At 43.6% G+C, this 21811-nt stretch overlaps 1 protein-coding gene across 1 annotated transcript in view; it reads right to left on the bottom strand.

Annotated features, from left to right (window-relative positions):
• Positions 1-21811, bottom strand: part of KDR (kinase insert domain receptor) — a 68298-nt gene that overhangs the window by 45220 nt on the left and 1267 nt on the right. The window contains exons 2-7 of the mRNA XM_015406116.1: positions 16573-16663; positions 14211-14407; positions 12162-12304; positions 10276-10444; positions 7722-7870; positions 3521-3692 (exon numbers count right to left, since the gene is read on the bottom strand). Coding sequence (XP_015261602.1) covers positions 3521-3692; positions 7722-7870; positions 10276-10444; positions 12162-12304; positions 14211-14407; positions 16573-16663 — 921 coding nt within the window. The remainder of the gene's footprint in view (positions 1-3520; positions 3693-7721; positions 7871-10275; positions 10445-12161; positions 12305-14210; positions 14408-16572; positions 16664-21811) is intronic.

Genomic DNA, 21811 nt, shown 5'->3' with positions numbered 1-21811 from the left:
GTCCAACCAGTTCCTCTGGAGGGCCAACAAAGGGTATAGCGGCTGAGGTCTTCCCCTGATGTCACCCCCTGGCTCTGGGATTCAGGGGCTGACTGCCTCTGAACATGGAGGTTCCCTTTAGTCACCATGGCCAGTGGCCGCTGAGAGACCTATTCTCCATTAAGCTGTCAAATCCCTTTTTAAAGCCATCTATGCCCATGGCCATCACTACATCTTCTAGCAGTGAATGCCACATTTTAATCACTCACTGGGTAAAGAAGTATTTCCTTTTTGTCCTTAATGTCAATGTAACTACTATACTGGTATGGGGGGGGGGCAGTTTAAACAATAACCCATTTCTTACCAGCATGTTGTTTGTTCACATTATTGATTATTGAAACGTGTTCATTTAAAGCTGGTTTGGTTTTTCACAGTTTGGTGGCTCCCTCTCCCAAAAAATAAATATCAGTCACCACTCTTCCCTAAAATTACCCTTTGCCTTTGCTAGGTTCTGAGGCTTTGTGACAGTTTGCTGCTCATTAGAAAAATCCAAAACTTTCTGAATCCAATCATTCAGGGTCTGGATTTTTACACTGTTGTTATAATGATGAGGCATGGAGCGGTTTTTAAACGTTGAACAATATTATTCAATTGCTGGGGAGGGCGGGGTAAAAATCTAAATAAATAAATAAATAAATAAATTATACATAGTCCCACCAACAAAATCTGCTCTCCTCTGTGCTTTGAGACACCTCTCATTGTAAGTAGGATGGCTCCATATTTATCCTCCCTACAAGCACCACAATAGGGATGTGCATTTGGTCCGTCTGAACCGAATGCACCCCGAAAATGGCCCATTCTGTCCCCTTTCAGGCTGCTGCAGGCCGATTCAGATTCTCTGATCTAAATCGGCTTGCTGCCGAATTGCTGCCGAATTTCGGCGGCAATTCAGCCCCATTATATCCTATGGGCCATTGAAGTCAATGGTGAAAACATAGGGTATATTCTGGGGGCTGGAGGGGAAGGGGTTTGAGGGAGAGGCTCCAAACTCGCAGGGTAGCTGCTGGAGCGTCTCCCCAAGATACCAACCAAATCTGAAGAACATTGGACCAGGGGGTCCAATTCTACGGGCCCCCAAACAGGTTGCCCTATCCCCTCCATTGTTCTCTATGGTGGGAAAAACGTAACTTTTTTCCCACCATAGAGAACAATGGAGGGGATAGGGGCAACCTGTTTGAGGGCCCGTAGAATTGGACCCCCTGGTTCAATGCTATTGAAACTTGGTTGGTATTTTGGGGAGAGGCTCCAGCAGCTACCCTGTGAGTTTGGAGTCTCTCCCTCAAGCTCCCTCCCCTCCAGCCCCCAGAATATACCCTACATTTTCACCATTGACTTCAATGGCCCATAGGATATAATGGGGCTGAAATTGACATTTGGCTGGCCAAAAGACTCCCGAATTGGCTGGTACTGATGAAATCGACATGTGGGAGTCTCACTGACAGCCAAAATTGATTCTGCCGGATTCATCCGAATCCGAATGGGCCATTTTTTTAATATATTTTTTTGCACACCCCTACACCACAACTATGCAGGGTTTTTTTCCCCCAGTTCAGTTCGATTTACTATAATTAGCCATTGGCCGTTACAAGCTTACAAAACTCTCAGCAATAAAAATACAGATTATGAACAAGGTATAGGCTAAAATCAGAATATACAAAATTACCGAAAGTCAGTAACAAAATGTGACTAATTTAATACAGTAACCTAGACAGTCCCCCCTTCCCGTTGCCACTTCAGAACGTATATTCTTTGCAGTAAGGGCAAATAATGAAACTTTGTAAGAGACATATGCATCAATGTCAGATAACAAAAATGAGATTTGATCCTTGACTGGGTATACAGTAAGACCAGATAAAATACCTGCTAAAAATTTAGCTCTCGGACTGGAGTATAGTGGGCAAAAGAGGACATAATGAGGTACATGGGTGCCACAAATACACAGACAATGGGCCAATGGAGTTTGAGTAAAGTGGCCCTCCAAAATTGCCATTGGCATTGATTGAAACCATAGGGAAGTAAAGGACACTCTAAGTACATATTTGGAGATGTTGACTAGATATGGAGTTCTAGTATGGTCCGATTTAATTAATTTGTACCATGGTGCTGCCTTTGATTTTAATATCAAAGAGCGGTCTAGCCAGGCGTCAAAGTCATAAATCCAGTTTCTAGGTTGGGATTTATCAATTGATGTTCCCAAAAGAGAAGTGACACCAGTTTTAGCTCTCATCAGAGCAGCTGGAGACCCCTTAGGGAGAGCTAAAATGTGCCTTAAAAATGATTCTGGACTACTTCAAGGCTGGCCAAGACGACGTCATTCCATCCCCATACTTCAACTCCATACAAGAGATGGGGTATAACCTTACTCTTGTATAGTTTCAGAACAGGGTCTATAAGGCGACTTCCCTTGGAGTAGTAAAAGCTCAGGATAGACCCGGCCAGTCTTAGTGCTGACGATTTGACCACTGCAACATGGGCGAACCAGTTTAGAGTCTCTCTAAAAGTAATGCGAAGGTATTTAAATGAATTACATTGTTTAATTATATTTCCAAAAATACTCCAAGAGGAGATCTTTGCCCTGTTCCTAAAAACCATGACCTTAGTCTTATCAAAATTATGCAGAGCTTCCTCTTTAGCCAGATGCAACGCCATGCCATCTGCCATTCTATATGGCAGATTCAATAAGACAGCATATGCGACTAGACATTGCCTCTGTAAATCTAGATGTGTTGAGACAATCTTACATGTTTTCTTGCACTGTCACTTTTATGTAAACATACGCTCTAAATATCTAAACTCTATATTGGCCAACATGATGGGTTTTTCAGATTCCCAATAAGTTTACAAACTTTTGAATGATTCCTCTGTTGAAGTAACTGAGAAGGTACAGTCGTTCCTTCACTCCACCATGCTGCTGTGCCAAGAAAAAGTACAGTTGTAACCTATGACTTTATTTAAAGTATTTGTAATACAGTGTCTCTCTACTTATATATATTTTATAATGACTTTGATTTACTGATATATGCCAATAAAGGCTGACTTGACTTCACATTACAATGAGAACACAGTAGATCTCCGTTATGTATATAGCCAAACAATACTGTCATTGGATGAAGATTTAATGTGATTTTTTGTGAAACCTCTTGAATTTCAGCTTGATAACTGCTTCCATTTTGCTTAGGGTTGCCAACCTCCAGGCGGCGGCTGGAGATCTCCCAGAATTACAACTGGTCTCCAGACCACATAGCTCAGTTCCCCTGGAGAAAATAGCTGCTCTGGAAGGTGAGCCGTATGGCATTATAACCTGCTGTGGTCCCTCTCCTCCCCAGACCCCACCCACCCCAGGCTCCACCTCCCAAACCACCAGGTATTTCCCAATCCAGAGCTGGCACCCCTCGTTTTGCCGATACTTTACTTCTATCAGTGCCTGCAATATGCCTTTTCCCAACTACTAAGGAGAAGTCAATCCAGAGGAATTCCTTACCGTGGACAATTACACTGACGCTGCTTCTCTTAGTCATGCGACTGCTGGAGGCGGTGCAACTGTATCGTCCTCTGTCATTCAAGGTCACGTGTTCTATGGTGAGAGTGCTCACAAACTTCTTCATTTCGTTACCCAATGATGTCTTTATATCCCTGACTGCAACATGGTTTTTCTAGAACACAGTTCAAAATCATTCATTCCAACATTGCCCTTTCAGGCTCCCCTTTATACACATGCCAAAAAAAAAAATCAAGCTGGTTTTTCACAGGTTGATTGGATGCAGATGAAAATAGGAAGACTCCACTTTTCAAACAGGATTGTACCCAGCCATTCACTTATTCACCTGTGGCAAGCAAGGATGGCTTCCTGGTAAAATTTAGTTAACTGGATGAGAATTGGCCTTGCGGTTGATGTGCCACAGATTATTTATGTACAGTGAGCTGGGTGCATAACTGTGTTTGCAGGCTACAACTTTCTGTGGAAGATTTTGCTAAGTTGCTTTAATGGTTTATCGAACAAGAGAATTTTAGCAGTTGCCTCGCCCTCCCTGGCAACTGGCTGCCCTTTGAGCTTGCCACAGCACCTTGTGGTTTTCCAAATATTACAGTCTTCTCACATTAAAGGTGGCTAATCCAAAATTTAGAGTTGTTATAAATACAGAACAGCCCCTGGGGAACTTCCTGAATGCATTTCCATGACTGGGGAGAATGTGGTAGGCCTGTTAAGGAGAAGGCTGCAGGGATGGGGGGAAACTGGACCTCTGGACTCTTGGCCATTTACCATACAATACTATCACTCATGGTACATATCTGACTATTATAATAAATACATGTCTCTGAAGAAGTGTGTGTGTAAATTAAACTTTGCATGCAAATTAACATTTGCTGGTCTTGAAGGTACCACCGGATGCAAAATTTGTTCTGTTGCTTCAGACCAACACGACTACCCACCTGAATAAATACATAAACACCCATATTTTCAATTTTTAAGCAATGCTTCCTATTTAGAATGGAATTACAATTACTGACTTGTACAAGACATGAACTAGTATGGCACAGAGGTTGGAATTGTTGGACTAGTACCTGGGAGAGTCAGATTAAAATCCCCATTTGCCATGAAACTCACTGGATGAGTAATCCACCTCACAAGATGGTTGAGTTGTTTCAAGGATAAAACAGAGAAAGGGAGAAAACACTGCATGCCACTCTGAGCTTCTGGGAGATAAAAGACAGGCATAAAACATGCTAAACAGATAAGGAAAACATTTCTTACAGAATGAGGAATGCGCTCTAGCAAATACAAGCCACATTTTGATGTCTTTGGATTTCACATGTCGCAAAAACAGAAGATGACCAAGGCAAAAGTTGTAGCGCTTATGTGAAGAAATGAAGATGGAGGGAACAAAACTGCTCTATAAATGCATCTAATGTGCCAGACAGCTGACCCTGGTAGTGTAGTGCAATGTAGTGGAAGATGTCTGAAGTATATTATTGGGGCTACAATTTTACAAACAGCACATAGTTGGCAAATGACTAAAGAATCTGGCAAGTACGGAATTTTGTGCCTTGTTGTCAATGATTGCTATAAGTACACATAGAAGATCATTCTTGAGAAAATACCCTGCAAAGCTATAGAACATGACCACATTTCATTAACGAATTCCAACTACTCGTTCAAAGCCATTCAAAATACAGACACAGAAGAAGGTTAATTACAGTAACCTGGAGTCAACTCATACCTTAATGTTAGGGTTGCCAACCCCCCTGGTTTGCCAGGGGCTCCCCGTTTTGGGGGGGTTCTACCCACTGTCGGCCAGATGACCAGCGGGGGAAGCCCCACCCCCAACACCCACAGCCACCCCTCTCTCTCCCTTTAAGTGTGTGGAACCCGTGTTTCCTCCCAAGCCTGTGTTTCCTCCCAAGCCCGATCTCCGCTTGAGATCAGGCTCGCAGGGAAATGCCAGCTTCGTGCATTTAAAAGGGAAACGCGGCTGCTCTTAAGGGGGAAACGCCGGCTCCTGCACTTAAAGGGGAAATGCTGGCTCCTTTAAGTGCAGGGAACTGCCGTTTCTGGAGATCCGGCGCGCGAGCGGGAGGGTGGGGCAGCGGGGATGCCCCGCCCCCTCCAGGAACACCGCCAAAGTCCCCCGCTGGGGGTGGAAGATGGACTTGCCAACCCTACTTAATGTGTAGCATTTGGGTCCCCTAATCTTGTTGAACCTGTGAACAGATTCAGAATTTAGAGAACAGACACCACCACCACAGGGCAGCGCGCCTTACTGATTTTGCTGCGCCCCCTGCCCCAATCTCCCCCAGGATGCCATTGTCCAGCTGGGTCCTGGGTGTGTGCGTGTCGCTACAATGGTAGGTAGAAAGCTGCAAGCTGGCCTGGGAACTGCCACGGGGACTGCAGAAGAAGCCAGGAGAGCCCAAGTTCTTTCTCTCTTGTTTAAAAGTTCATAAGTTTTCCGCATACAGATTGGAAATCATTTCCCTCTTGAGAGTTCCAGCACCTCCCCCCCAAAAAAAAGTCCTGGTCACATTTAGCCTTGTGGTAGTTGTTATAGTAAGTGCCTATCAGCCTTCATTACAATATAGGCAGGGGTCATTTCCTGCAGGAGCGCACAGGAGCGGAGCTCTGGCAATAAAGAGCCCAGGGGGCGGGCACATGCAACAAGCCCCACCCCCTGCTCCCAGCAGCCCTCAGTGAGAGCAAGAAGCAGCCAGGTAAGTTGCAGAGCTCCCCACAGCCCTCCCCCAGTCCAAAACAGTCCAGTGGCACCTTTAAGAGCTAGTTTTATTTAGGTACAAGCTCTCCCTCCTCTGCAAGGGCAGATCTGCACGTCCCCCCCCCCAATAGCTAGCAATCCAAAACAGTTCAGTGGAGCCTGAGAGGTGGGTGTTGCCTTCTGACACACTTCCAGTGATATCAGGGGGTGTGGCATATGCAAATAAGTTATGCTAATGAGTTGTGCTAATGAGCTCCTGCACCTCTTTTTCTATAGGCCATTCAGTTCTTCATCAGTCTGGATGGGCTGCAAAGCCGTTATTTCAAGAGTTACCTTTTCTGCACGCTACTTATAACAATGGCAGCGTCTCCTGTCATTTCACAACTATGTCCTGTCACATGTGTCCTCCTCATTAGGGGAGGAGTTGTGAATCGGTAGAAGAGCCTCTGCTTTGCACACAGAAAGCCCCAGGTTCAGTCCCTGGCACCTCCAGTTAAAGGACCGGGCAGTAGGTGACGTGAAAGACCTTCGTCTGAGACCCTGGAGAGCTGCTGCCGGTCTGAATAGACAGTACTGACCTTGATAGACTGATGGTCTGATTCAGTATGAGGCAGCTTCATGTGTGTTCATGTGAGTACATTGGCCACATCAGTAACACCCTTATGATCTTTCTTTTCTTTTTTTTTGCTATGTGCAGCTTTGCAGGGCCAGCTCTTCGTCCCATCTCCATATCTGTGGAAACTGTTTGGGTTTCTTCACCCCCATTTCCTCATGCAAATACTATGCCTTTTGCCTCAGTCATGTTCTCCTCATGCATGACAGCAGAAGTCAAAGAAAAAGAAATGCAGACACGCCTTACTACTATGAAACTCCGTTCCTCACTCTGCAACAAAGATCCAACAGGCCTGATACGCCTTTAATTTGGAACGAGAAACTCATTACTATTTGCAAATGTGTGCATATCTACCTATTGTATAAACAATGTGTGAGTCATTAGCAGTGTCGTTACCCATTACATTTTTATCTTGCCCTTCCTTCAATGGGCTCAAGGTTCTCTTCTCCATTTACCCTCACAACAACTTTGGTGGGTTAGAGTTGACAGAGTGGTTGGGCCAAGGTTACCCACAATGCAATCCTAGGCAGAGCTACTCCCTTCACAGCCTGCTGACTTCAAGAGAAATTAGTAGGATGTGAGGATTGCGCTGCCAATTAGTTTCATGGCTGAACGGAGTTTGGAATTACAGTCCAACACTTTCACCACTATACCATGCTGGCTCTGCCAACAGTCCAGATGTCTACCCGTAATATTTTCAAACCTACTGCCTTATCTTCAGAGAACCTGCAAATTTTTTCTCTGAATATTGAAATGCCTACAGGAAGACAATCACAGGACTAAAATGAATTTCTGAAAGTTCAAAAGAAAACTAAATACAGATGTTTCTTTCAACAGATTCTTCTTGAAAGGTAAATTACCTCATTTGTTTTGCTGGATGGGAAGTCCCAATCAAATTCAATTCCCACGTTCAATTCCGTCCTCGCGGTACAATTTAGAGATAGCTTCTCTCCTGCTGCCAGTTCTACTTGGTGAGGAGGATTTATCGTGAGATCATGAATTTTATAACCTAAGAAAGAAGCAGGAATACATGAGAAACCCTGCAAGATGAATTCTAGCACAGTAGGTCAGATTAAATGACGTGGTTTCAACTAGAGTCCTCCATTTACATCACCTGGTGGTTTTTATGCTTTATACTTTAGCCATCACCAACCCCCTGAAACTAAAAACACACTTAGGAATAACCTTTTAACATTTCATTAACTCTTTAAAAATAAAATATAAAGCAAATAAAATGTTAGAACTGAATTGAAAATATATCAGTTAACAATGTACAGTCCATCCTGCCTTGATTTTCCCTCTCTGTCCTTTAAATCAGTAAGAAACAAAAAAGGAAATGATAATCCAGATAAGAATCCAAAGTCAATCGTGTGAGGAATAAGTAATGCCCTTTCCCAGGGGTGCCTCTTTCCATTCTTTTCCTCTTTTTCCTTTGACATAGTCCATACTCCTGGCAGTTACCAGTAAGTTATAAATAGTTTGTCTATTTGGACTGATTTCTTAGCTCAGCAATGTCCTGAAACTGGGAGAAGGAACTCCTTGCACTGGAATGGGCAAAACTCTGTCTAATTTAAACAGTTCGGCCCAGGGAGACAGTGGGTTGGATCCAGAGGAGGATTTCTGTGAACAGAAGAGGAGCATTAATTTTTGCCTATTGCCCCTTCCTGTGGTGGTCCTACAACATAACTGTCATCTCAGGAGGAATTTTTGGAAGACATTTTGGGTTGCAGTGGGAGGGGTGGGAAATCACATTCCATAGATGGCAATCCCTTCTGTCCGTGGAATTACCCCTGGATCCAACCCCGTGGGAGGAATACGACGTTTTCACAATGCCTTCAGCTCCTTAATGGAGAAAGGCATTCCCTCAGTCATGTTAGTCTACATGGTCTACACAGAAGAATGAATGATACAATCCCTCAAGCATAACAACAAGCCATGGTTTCTAGTTTTGTAATCAAGCCCATGGGGGGCAGATCTTTGGTCTTCTGTGCACCCTGCCTCTCCCTCAGGCACCCTCTAACAGCTTTATAATGAAAGACTTCCACTTGCAAAGCAAACTATAGTTTGTAGTTACATCCAAACCACACACTGGCTAGCCCTCTGTCTACCAATCAGCATTAAATCAGTCTGACACCCTGGTTTGCAGGAAAGAGAGAGTTTGTGGTTCAGAAATAATGACAAATTATAGATTGCCCTGAAAGCAGAAGACTTTCGTTATCAAGCTGCACACAAGAAGAGAATTCTAAAAGGGCAGTTGTGTTAGTCTATTGTAGCAATAAAGGTAAAGGTAAAGGTTCCCTTGCTCGAAAGCCAGTCGAATCCAACTCTAGGGTTGCGGTGCTCATCTCCATTTCAAAGCCGAAGAGCCAGCGCTGTCCGAAGATGTTTCCGTGGTCATGTGACCGGCATGACTAAACACCAAGGCACACGGAACGCTGTTACCTTCCCACCGAAGTGGTACCTATTTATCTACTTGCAATTTCCTGCTTTTGAACTGCTAGGTTGGCAGGAGATTGTAGCAATACAGCGCCTTAAAGACTAACATCTGTTTCAGCAGCAGCTTTTGAGAGGAGGATACAATGATCTCATTAAATGCTTTGGATCCCCATTGGGGAGAAAAGTGGGGGTATACATATCTAAATAATACCTAAATAACTACAGAACATGAAAATGTGAGCGTAGGGGTTCTTCTTTGTTTAAAATATTAACTTCTCAGAATACTGAGATAAGGATAGAAGTTTTTGCTGCCTTCACTGGGCATCCACATTCTCCAACCGCCTAGAAGTCTAGTCCAAGGTATGGTGATGATTATGCTTTAATCTCTTAAAGGCAATGTAGCCCATGCATTTTCATTGTATACTGCCTTCCCTCAGTTACAGGTAGGGTTGCCAACCTCCAGGTGGTGGCTGGATATTCCCCAGAATTACAACTGGTCTTCAGACAAGAGTTCCGTTCCCCCTGAGAAAATGCTTTGGAAGGTGGACTGTATGGCATTATACCTTGCCAAGGTCTCTCCCCTCCCCAAACCCCATCCTCCCCAGGCTCCACCCCCAAATTTCCAGGTATTTCCCAACCTAGAGTTGGCAACCCTAGGTATGGAAAACACTTGGATGGATCCTATGACTCACTTCTGCTAAGCTGGATCCTATGACTCTCTTCTACTAAATTGTCCTTCAACAGAGAAAGACTTCCTCCAATGGAGATTAACTTTTTGCAGTGGAAAAAGTCTTCCTCCTCCAACAGAGAAATACATTTCTCCATCACAGGAAGCCTTTCTATGCCGAAGGAAGCCTTAGTGAAGGGGAGTCTTAGGATCTGACTTGGTGGAAGAAATGTATAGGATCCAACTCAGTAGAATCAATATATCATCAATATAACCCACAAGAGATCCACAGAGAATAACAAATATCTTACCAACCACCACCACAATGAACAGCATGGACTGATAGCTTTCATCGTCGATCTTAGCTTTGCAGAAGACCATGCCCACGTCGCCAATCAGGTTACTGGGAATAGTAAAACCCTTTTGACTGTCCCATACGATTGATTTACCATCAGGAACAAATATTTTTTCTGGATACTTCTGTATAAATACCAGTACAATAATCCGTTAAAAGTCTTATATTGGCTAAAAATGCCCCTTGTGCATCCACTTTTCCCATTCCTGCATGTGATCCTTTCTCACAGGGACCCCTTCCTCTGCGGTGAACAGGAAGGCTAAGTGTTTTTTATGGTACACATAGCAGAGGGGTAGGTCAGGCCCCTAGACTTACAGGCTTACGGGCCTGATCTCAACATCTGTATTCATTTGAATACAACTCCTAAGTAAGATCCTAAGCATGAAACAGCATATCCAACAATACAATCAATATACAAAGCCATCAATATTTTATTTTTAAAAAATATATATTACCCCACAAAAGATTAAAACGCCAGGAAGAAATCCTACTGATTTCATGGACGTGCTTGACACTCTGAATGAAATAAATGGAAGCTAAAACTTAGGTTGTGACCAATGCTCCCTCAAAGCTGTAAAGTCTTTTGAGGAAAAATTCTACTTTGGTCCCTGCCACACAGGGGGGGGGGGATGCGCGGGCAAAGTGCAGCTTTTGAAAGCCGCACCAAAATAGGCACACGGCGGCGGGATCACACAGATCCCGTGAGCCGCCGTACACTTGCTCCCCAGCACGATCAGATGCCAGGGAGACCGGGGAGAAAGCCACGAAACAGAGAGGGAGGCTGCCGAACTGCGCATGTGTGAGCATGCGCACTTCTGCCAGGAGCTTCGGATGCGCCGGCAGAAGGACACGCCGGCGATCCCATGGCCATGCTTGCCGTGGCCTTTCTGGTAAGTCCATCTCTAGGGGTGGTTCTTTTTTGCAGCGGGTTTTCGGCCTGAAGGGCCGGATCGGGGACGGGTACGCGCCGCTTCCTAGATGTTGTGGTGCGATCACGCCTGTTTGCTGCGCCCCTGATCTGTCCCTCTCCCAACCCAAACCCTTACGTGTGACCGGGGCCTTTGTGAGCTACTGGTATTAAAGCTGTGAGTGAGCGATTGGGCTACTGCATCAATTAGTCTGCTCTGGAGCCATCCTTCCTGAGCTGAGACAAAAATGTGTGAGCCAGAGGCTAAAAAACACTAATTCAGCTTAGAGGGAACACTGGTTGTGACCAACTGGAGCAGACCAATGATCCATCTAATTCAGTATTGTGATTCCTGTAGTAGCCAGCCCCTGGAAAGCTTACAAGCAGGGCATGGAAGGCAAAGCCTTCCAATGTTGCTGCCCACAGTAGGAGATATTCAGAGATACGCAGGCTCAGGACATCCAGGTGCCATTAATAGACCCTTTAGATTTTAGTGACTGTGATAGAAAGCTAAATAAAGGGATAGAGTTGCATAGCCCAAAGAATTATATATATATGAGAGAGAGATTGGATTTATACCCTGCCCTTCACTACCTGAAGGATTCTCAGAGTGGCTTACAATCTCCTTCCTTTCCTCTCCTCACTCCCCACAAAAGACACTCTGTGAGCTGAGAGAGCTCTTTTGAGAACTGCTCATGAGAGCACAGCTCTGAAAGAATTTGTGACTGACCCAAGGTCACACTGGCAGCTGCATGCGGAGTAGTGGGGAAATCAAACCCGGTTCTCCCAGATTAGAGTCTGCACTCTTAACCACTACACCAAACTGTAGCACCAAATGTGCTGCAGATATACCACTTTCATTTTGATGTAATGCCAGTTTGACAGAGGGAACAGCTGAGATGACTAGCAGAAGTTAACATGTTACACTGACTTACCGTATAGAGTGAAACATTGAGGGCTGACGTAGACCCAAGACATGGTATTACCACAGTTTTGTTTCCAGTTATGTATACAACTCCAAGCTGGTCACTAACTGAGGTCACAAATGGAGATCTGTGATCTAGCAGATCTGTAAAATCTAAAATATTTTTAATAAATACTGTTATATTGCAAAAACTTTTTAAAATGCTCTACAGTGATACAAATAAGTGAATCCACTCTGGTAGGTTAGAGTTCATCACTTATAGGTACTCATTACACAATGGAACCTATCAAGATTGTGAACATGGATTAGATCTACACTAAATTTTCTGCTAACAAAAGCGGAGGTATAATTTCCACCAATTCCTTCTTCCTCCTGAAGACCCCCCCCCTCAATTTGCCCCTCATGCCATTCCTGAATGTTCCCTGTCCCCCGAGAGCAGCAGTTCATGAATATCAGTGAGCTACAACGGGAATGGGGGAGGCAGGAAAGCTTTGTTCCACAGACAGAAGTGTTTTCCACTAGTGGAAAAATTAGTCTGGATTCAACCTTATGTCAGTAAGTAGGGTGTTATGGTAAAAGTGGCACTCAGATGGAAGGATCACTCCTTGGTAGAAAATGAGACTGTCAGAGGGACTTATGGGGGGCGGGGAAACAAGATGTTATTGACAGGATACTCTTTTAGCATGTCATAGACCTACATTTTCCTCATAGTCTTTCTCTGCACACAAACACGAACACCATTGTTTGTTATCCCATTACCAATTTTGTCCTTTTCTCTAAAGCAAACATTCATACCCTGATATATGTGCAAAATTAAATGGAGATGTGATTTAATATCACCTGTGTTTATACCACCTGCCCAAGTGTACATTCTGACAATGATAACCCAGTTCTGCACAGCCATTACTGAGGGATGCTTCACACAATTTCCCTACCTGGATATTCTGTAGAAGAAATGGGTGTACAGCAGGTACAAGGCAACTTCGGACAAATACAGAAGCATCAGTCTTGCCTTGCGAACAGATAGGGCTGCCAACAGCCTGGAGGAAAAAAATATCCTGCCCCGTTAATAAAGGCTTAAATGGAAAATTTGTACCAGGCAAGGATATTTACCTCCATGCCATGAAATGCGTCATCCACAACTTAAGCCTCTATTAAAGGGGCAGGATTTTTTTCCTCTAGGTTGCTGAGACCCCTGTGTAGTTAGGGTTACCAGCCTCCAGGTGGGACCTGGAGATCTCACAGAATTGCAGATGATCTCCAGATGACAGAGCTCAGCTCCCCGGTGGAAATGGCTGCTTTAGAGGCCGACCTCTATGGCATTATACCCCACCGAAGTCCCTCCCCAAACCCCACCCTTCCCTGGCTCCACCCCCAAATTTCCAGGAATTTATCAACCCAGAGGTGGCAACCCTAGGAAGTGAACTGCCAGAAGCTTATCACATACTGCAGGATACATGCAGTCTTCTACATTGAATTTACATTTGCACCAGCAAATTGTGGGAATTAACCCCATACCCAACTTGCAATATGAATGGAATTAATTTCGCCAGCAGATTGAACAGGGATTTTGAATCTGTGCCTGCTCTGATCCTCCCCCCATAATATTTTATCCAGTTTACCATATTGATTGATGGTGCTGAGTACCAAAGAATTAAGCCATTACACTGATGTGCAAAGTCCAACACACCCATTAGAAAAGAAATTTCAGAAGACTGAGGAACACAGAATGCCTCTGTAAGCAAAGACACTTCTTTTCTCACAGAAGAGAACCAATGGCTTTAAGTGGGCACCCTAGAGAACTGTCTTTCAGCCCAGTCTTATGCCTCTTCACTCAGAAACAAATTCCATTGACCTCAACAGGGTTTGCTCTCAAGAAAAGATACCCAGGATTGCAGTCATGCAAGCCTAAACCTAAATCCTACTGCATTTCACGGAGCTTGCTTCTAGGTAAACTAGAATAACATTTAAGCCTTAACCTCCAGTTTCCCAACACATTAAATAGGAAGATGTCCATAACATACCATATACACAGTCATACCATAAGGCAAGCACTTACCTTGCACGTAAACGTAAATACTTGACCTTGTGTGGTTGTCTTGGTAAAAGCACTCATAGGTCCCCGTATCATTGCTTATTACTTCTGTAAGTGTGAGCGTCTTACAGTAGATACTGTCAGTGCAGTCAGTCACCGCTAGACGGTTTTCCGAAGTACTCTGGTTGTTAGGCCAATGCCACTCCAAAGCTCTTTCGCCACTAGAGAAAGAAAATCAAAAAGGGTTCGAGGAGACAAAAGCATACTGCAAAGTTACTCCCACAAGGACTGGTTCACACAGTTGTGTGAATTGTATGAAGAACGCAGTACTAAGCGGTCACCTGCACATGTGAATGAGTCACCTAAAGTCACTTCGGCACGATGCTTCTAAATTCACCAGCAACTCCCAATGTGGTGCCTACGGGCACAGTGGTGCTTGCTGAGATGATTCCAGGCGCCCACTTACTTCAGCCCCAAGCAAAGCACCAATCCTGACTTCCCTGACTGGAACAAGTGCTTCAAAACAGCCCAGGAGATCTTTGGGTGCTCAGGGAGCATCCATTTGGGAAAGAGCTGTCTCCATAAAAGGAAGATACTTGGCTTGGAAGCTCCCAGTATTTTGCACCTCTCATACAGCCATCTTGTGGTGTGGACATCACCTGTTCTTAAAATTCCAAGGGCTCACAGGGTCAATAAGACTGTGGACCCCTAACAGAGACAGCAGCCCGTCGTTAACAGTTAATTCTATGCAGACCAACTCCAATCTAAGCCCACTGTTTCAATGGGTTTAGACTAGGATAACTCTGCACAGGACTGCACTATTTATGAACCAGCCATGATGTACTTTTTTTCTGAATCTTAATGACACGTTGACAGATTCAGGTGAGTAGCCATGTTGGTTGGAAGCAGCTGAATAACGTTAGAGTCCAGTGGCACCTTTGAGACCACAAAGTTTGATTCTGGGTATAAGGTTCCATGTGCACGCACACTTCTTCAGATACATTGAAACAGAGTCACCAACCATTACATATAGGTAGGGCGTGAGGAGGATGTTGCCAGGAAGGGCCAATTAGAGCTAAATTTGGATTAAGGCAATTGATAAGACCTGTGAATAACAGCACATATTGCTAAAATAGGGTTAAGGCATATGGTAAGACCTGAGAATAGCAGCAGATTAGCATACAGCACAATGCTACATTAGCATTTCTTTTGTCTTTTCTAGATTGAAAGTCATTTTGTTACTTTAGGAACATAAAATATGACTATGGACATTTTTACTTGGCATGAAATTATCACAACTAGCATATCAAAAATATAGTGTATCCAAACAATTATTTCAAACAGAATACCCACCCACATGCAAAAACAAAACTGAAACTTTTTTATTTTCTTCTGACAATCGCACCTCCTAAAGAAAGAAATGCATCTTGTTCTTGCATTGGAGGGTTCAGTTTGTAACCTAGGACTTGCTTGTCCTCAGTGCACAGAAATTAGATCAATCTGATACCATATATATATATAGTTTAGAAATGATTTGGAAAATATTTGAACACCTTGTTTTAAAATATTTTATTCATCATGTTAAAATAAAACGTTCCATAATCAATTTTTTTCTTTTTTCAATTTTTCCAATTTTTCGGAAAAAAACAAAAAGGCTTCAGGAAAAAAACAGGGGGGGGGAACGTTTTAATTTCTGAATTTTTCCGTTTTTTTCCCGGGCCTTCACATCTCTAGCGAGAACTGAATAACATTAGCAGGTGTAGTGACATAAGAAACCAATTTCTCTGTTAAGCCCTGGAGGTTCCATGGTCCTGATAACTTGTAATGCAGAATCTCCCATCCTAGTCTGTTTCTGAAATTCTTTTGCAATAAAGCAGCTATTTTGAGTCCCCCCACTGAGTGTCCTGGGAGGCTGAAGTGACTTTTTTAGAAATATTTCTGCTATTTGTCTCGTGAATTAGCCTGAAAACCTCTTCCCCCTCCCTTCATGAGTGCAGCTGAGATTGAGGACTTCCTGGTTTGGGAAGTCCCCCTGCTAACCAGCTGATCAGTGGCTGGGGGGGCAGGGCCTGGTGGCGGGAGACCCCACCTCCACCGGTGGGGGGCCTGGCAACCCTAGCACTAATATACTGTGTTTCACAAGGGCCTAGATAATATTGCCCTTCTTTCTTTTCTTTTAATATTTCTCAAAAATTTACTTCAAACCCCTGACCAGGTGACTTTTGGAATGCTTAGGGCACTTTGCAATCATTCAAGGCTTCACTGTATTTCACCACTAGTTATGCCCCCTGAAAGCACAAGAAGTCACAGAGTGGAAGAAGAAAGTGTGTTTAGGAAAGATGGGCTATGTACAAAATAGTCATCATTCACCGCCCGCCCAACATACCTGCATGTAATTTGTAGTGTCTCATTTGCAGCTACAGTAAGGACAGCTTTTTGGATACTAAGGGATGGAGGATCCAGTGAAATGGGCAAGCCTGCAAAACAACAAAGATCAATAACTGGACATGCCAAAAGGGCAAGTGGTGCTCAGTTATAATGCCATCATAGTAAGTCACACTTAACCAACTAGCATTTTTTTTTAACCAAAATATTTTATTGGATTACATTAACAAGCATAAGTACAACAAACAGGTTCCCAAGAAACAATGAGAAAGATTTCATAGGTGGTTACCAGGGGTCATTTGGGGGGGGGGACGCGGGGGGACACCATCCCCCCGGGTGAGGTGCGGGAGGGCGGGGCCTGGAGCTCCCTGCTGGTGCCCGCTGGAGGTCGCCGCCGGCTGTGGGGAGGACACACTTCCGGTGATGTCAGGGGGTGTGGCATATGCTAATGAGTTATGCTAATGAGTCCCCCTAGCTCTTTTTCTACGAAATGACCCCTGGTGGTTACATAAATATACTGGTTTCCAAGTTGTCTTAAGCAGCGTAAATCATATAAGAGCTGGTAATAGCTACCTAACCTAGCAATAACAGTTTGTATTTAGCATTATTTATAGCTTCCCAATTACAGGATTCAAAGATGAGAGCAAAGGGGAGTTCTATGTTGGACTACCCTGGGGTAGTAAGGGGTAAATTGTGAAGGACAAAAACTTTGCCTTTTGCACATCGTACAGAACCTCACAAGCTCTGTCATAACAGGAAGAATGGGCAGATGGTCACAAGCAAGCAGCTCTGCTCTGCAATTCAAAAAGCTTGGGTGGAGTTCCTGTTTTGTTGCCTTGCGGACTTCAAGGTCTAGCTAAAGGATGTTGGGACATTGTAATGAAGTGAACCTGGCTTCATAGGATGATCTCATTCCCTAGGGAATGGTTTAAACCCTTTTGTTATCAAAAGATGTATTTCTAAAATACCGTAATTCCCCAATATTTCATATTCAGTGCTTGGAACCGTTCTAAGCAACACACCCATGTAAGCGCTCAGTCGCCTGACTTAAGTTCAGTTACTCATGTTTACTAACGTGCTTCATCCCTTACTGAAGAGTCTAGCACGTCTGAGAGCTGCAATTCTGGGCAAAACAAACTGCATGGGTTAACACAACTGGGGTTTTCCCCCCAAGTGTGTTCCAAAGACCCCTGGTGTTCCTTGAAACAGATCAGGAGCTCTGCAATGAGACAATCTGTAATGACTGTGGTGAGGTTCCTTAAAGAACAGCTTGTCCACCATTATTGATCTTGTTTTGCAATATGGAACAACAAAACAAGGAGGGTGTTGGACACACTCTCAGATGTCTCCTGACCACGGTAAAGCCAAAGAGGACGGACTACAGTCTCATATGTACTACCCATGCAACACAGAAGTCTCCCCACCGCCCCGAATCCTTTGCAATACAAAGGGCAGATGACTACAGGTCCCTCAGCAGAAATAAGTAGGTGTGGAAAGTATTCTGCAAAATGAGAAGATATGGAAACTTCTGGGTTCAAGGCTAGACTGATCAGCATTAATATATATTCTGTTCTAAGACCATGCAGTTGTTTTATAACAAAAGTGCCTCACTGGAGACAGTTTCTAGTGCCAGGAATAAAAACAAGAATAAAAAAAGAAGACTATATCTGAGCATGAGCAGAATGCATTTCTAACAGTGTATAACTACAGACCATGTTCCTACATCTGGAAGTAGATATATGCAGACTTCCAAAACATGGTTTCCATTCACTTAAGAATGAAAAACTAAGTTTTAAAAAAATAATAATTTAGTTATACACTCAGTTGGGAACTCTGTTCAATATGAACACCAAGGAGCACAACTGAGCACAATCGTAGAAGAAATTACATAAATCAGTCAAACATGACTATTTCACTACCAAAGCCAGTGAGCACATAAAAGACATGATGCAATGCTAAAGAATCCATTGGCACATCTGGAGTTTGAGAGCAGGGAGATCAACTCTTTTCTATCTGCACAGAAAAACAGGATCTAAACTTTGTAGGGGGGGTTTGCCATCAAATCACAGCTGACTTCTGGCAAGCCCATAGGGCTTGCAAGAAAAGAGACATTCAGAGGTGGCTTGCCATTGCCTGTCCCCACATCCCGATCCTGGTATTCCTTGGAGGTCTCCCATCCAAATACTAGCCAGGATCGACCCTGCTTAGCTTCCAAGATCTGATGAGATCAGGCTAGCCTGGGCTATCCAGGTCTGGGTTTGTAGACTATGATACTTCAAAGTATCCAAAGCCCACCCAATCAGCCTAGGATCAATCCAGATGGATCTCTTGAGCCAAGGGTGCGAAACAAACTCCTGTCCACATCACCTCTTGAACCATTTCAGACGGACAATACAGGATTTATCAACATTGCTAAATGTTCTCATTATACCAACCTTGGAAGGCTACCAAATTAATTTTGCAAAGAAGTGAAAGTAGCCAGCAAACAAAACTAGCCATCCATTTTCACTGAAGCAGTACCAGTTTTATTCTATTATTCCCCAAGCTCACCTTGATTTTCCAGTGTCTGCCACACAATATTGGCTAAATAAACTTAAAATTAAGGATAATAATGTCCCCCCCCCCCCCGCCCCCGTGGAACAATGCATATAGAATAATTCACATGAAAAGTGTGCTGGAATGCAAGGTATCCCATTGTGATGATTTCCCCCCCAAAAATATACTGTTCAATTTAATGATTTCCCCCCCAAAAATATACTGTTCAATTTAAAAAATTGGCTGTAAATTACTACCACCAATAACCACCATATTGTTTATCTCTAACAAACTGAGATTGGCTTGTTACAGGGTTGTTGAAATATTTTGAAACATACGAATTTTACAATTCAGTCTAAATATCCATGACAGCACATTTCTAAAGAACAAAGTTTGAGTCCAGTGGCACCTTTAAGACCAACAAAGTTTTATTCAAGGTATTAGGTTTCGTGTGCACGCACGCTTCCTCAGATACACTGCCCTGAGGAAACATCTGAAACATCTGGATATTGAAGAAGCCCTAGCCGTGGGACTTAGCCGTGGTACCACTCGGAATTTTTGGACCTACGATTTGCTATCTTGGGACTGTTGGAAGTATCGAGTACTATGTTTTAACTGAGGATATTTTAAGATGTATTAGATGTTTTGTATTATTATGCGTTTGATGTTTTTATTATGGCAAGGTTCTGCCTTGCCTCTGTAAGCCGCCCTGAGCCTATTGGGGAGGGCGGGTTATAAATTTGAAAAATAAATAAATAAATAAAAATAAATACATTGAAATGAAACAGAAGACTAGCCAGCAAAGTTAGCTATGACTAAACACCTCTAGAATGTTACGTACAACTAGTTAAGGGGCCATTCATGCGGGAGATACTGTCCTGGACCGTGCCCAAAGTGTATTCTGGCACTATCGGGAAGCGGGTCTGCTCCGAAGTAAGTCCCATTTCATCCAATGGGGCTTACTGCCAGGAAAGTGTTCTTAGGAGCGCAGCCTCAGTTATCCTCATAACACGATGCCCTGAAACTCACTTATTTATTTGTATCACATGAGTTCAGGGCAGGTAATAAAAATGGCTCCAAACATGCATTTGTGTCCCAAAGGGTGTCATAATGTAGCTAAGAGTTAGATTTAGACACACAGTACTACAGAGAAAGAACATAAAACATTATGAACAATGAAAAAAGAAAAGAAATGAAAAACGGCATTCCACAAAAAGAGAAATGAAGCAATCAAAGAACCTGATTTCTTTCCGTATGACACATGAATGACGTATTTCCCCCTTGCATACGAGAAAACTCGTGATGGTATACAACGGAAGGAATGGGAACAATGTAATCTGCTTTGGGTCCACATCGAGGAGGAAGGCAGGGTATACATGAAGTAAATAAAATAATATGAATAAATCTACAGATTCTTGAACCTCTCCCCCGTTAAAATGACATATTTTGACGTTCATGCATGCAGCTAACTAGACATTATTACCAGTGATGCAACTCTTAGGACAGCGCTAATTCGATTGTGGTGACAGGGAGAGTAACCACAAGCAACCTGAAGGAGTCATTTAGCCTTGCAGACCCCTGGCAACTCAAGTGGTCCGTCATTTCCAAACAACGCCTGCTACCAGATTGGTTCCCATAAATTGTTCCCTAGGGAATCTACTTTTAGCAGTCGTGGTACCTGACTTCCTCTGGCATTGCAGCAAATCTCACCACAATTAAAACCCACCGAAATCTAGAATCTCCTCGTGTGCAACACGAAAGGTTGTTGAGGTGGCCTGTGACCAGTTTTTTTGCTGGGCTGGATTAAGGGGGGGGGATTGGTAGCTTTTCTCCTTCTTTTTTATGGCTCATACAATTATCCATTTTAAATGTGTATTGGTGCTAAATATTTGGCATACACAGATAAGTGGTAGCTTAATCCCCCCGCCCCCATTCCTGTTGACTTCAAAATGAGGCAATAATCCCAGGGCATTGAGTGACAGGGAAACTGTCAGGAGTCAAACTCTTGAAGCCACTTGAGGCACGACAACATGGATAACAGCTCTAGGCATGGGAAATCATGTACACAAGGCTTATGCACGCATCCTGCATACACTGATGCGGTTGTATATAAAAGTATGTATGCATGCATGCAAATTGGATCCAGACAGTCTTTTGATGGGTGAAAGAGCCACCCAAAAGACTCTGCTGGGCATCCAGGGAACCTGCATGGACAAAAGCCATGTAGGACGGGGCTGTGATACAGTGGGGAATTGTCCAAGACTGATGGGAAAAGTTGGCTTGATGCAACTGGTAATATAACAGTGTGATAAAGGTATGTATCCATTTTGCTCCAGCAGTGGCTTCCCATGGTATTGTGTGCCTAGGTACAAACAGATATGCACATTCTTCACAAACAGAATGATATATCTTGTACACTTTTGCCCCTGTACAGTGAAGTGATATTGGTATGGGAGGAGAATGATACGCGAGTTGGTTTCTTGGAGACCCGATGGCAAATCTGTTGTGTCAAAAATACGCTTCCCAGAGTAGTGTAATGGCTTCCTCAAGCTAGAAGCAGTAAGCTCTGGGTTCCAATGAAGCTCACGGCATAGCCTTAGGCCAGTTGCTCTCTCTCTCAGCTTAACCTACCTCACAGGGTTGTCCTGATGATACAAAAGGGGAAGGGAAGACCCAATAAGCCTCCCGGAAATCCCCCGTCAAAA

Source organism: Gekko japonicus, unplaced genomic scaffold (genome assembly GCF_001447785.1).
Source record: "Gekko japonicus isolate JY-2015 unplaced genomic scaffold, Gekko_japonicus_V1.1 scaffold896, whole genome shotgun sequence".
Lineage (NCBI taxonomy): Eukaryota > Metazoa > Chordata > Lepidosauria > Squamata > Gekkonidae > Gekko > Gekko japonicus.
Note: the sequence above shows the minus strand (reverse complement) of the source record. Positions and strands in the feature narration are given on the sequence as shown.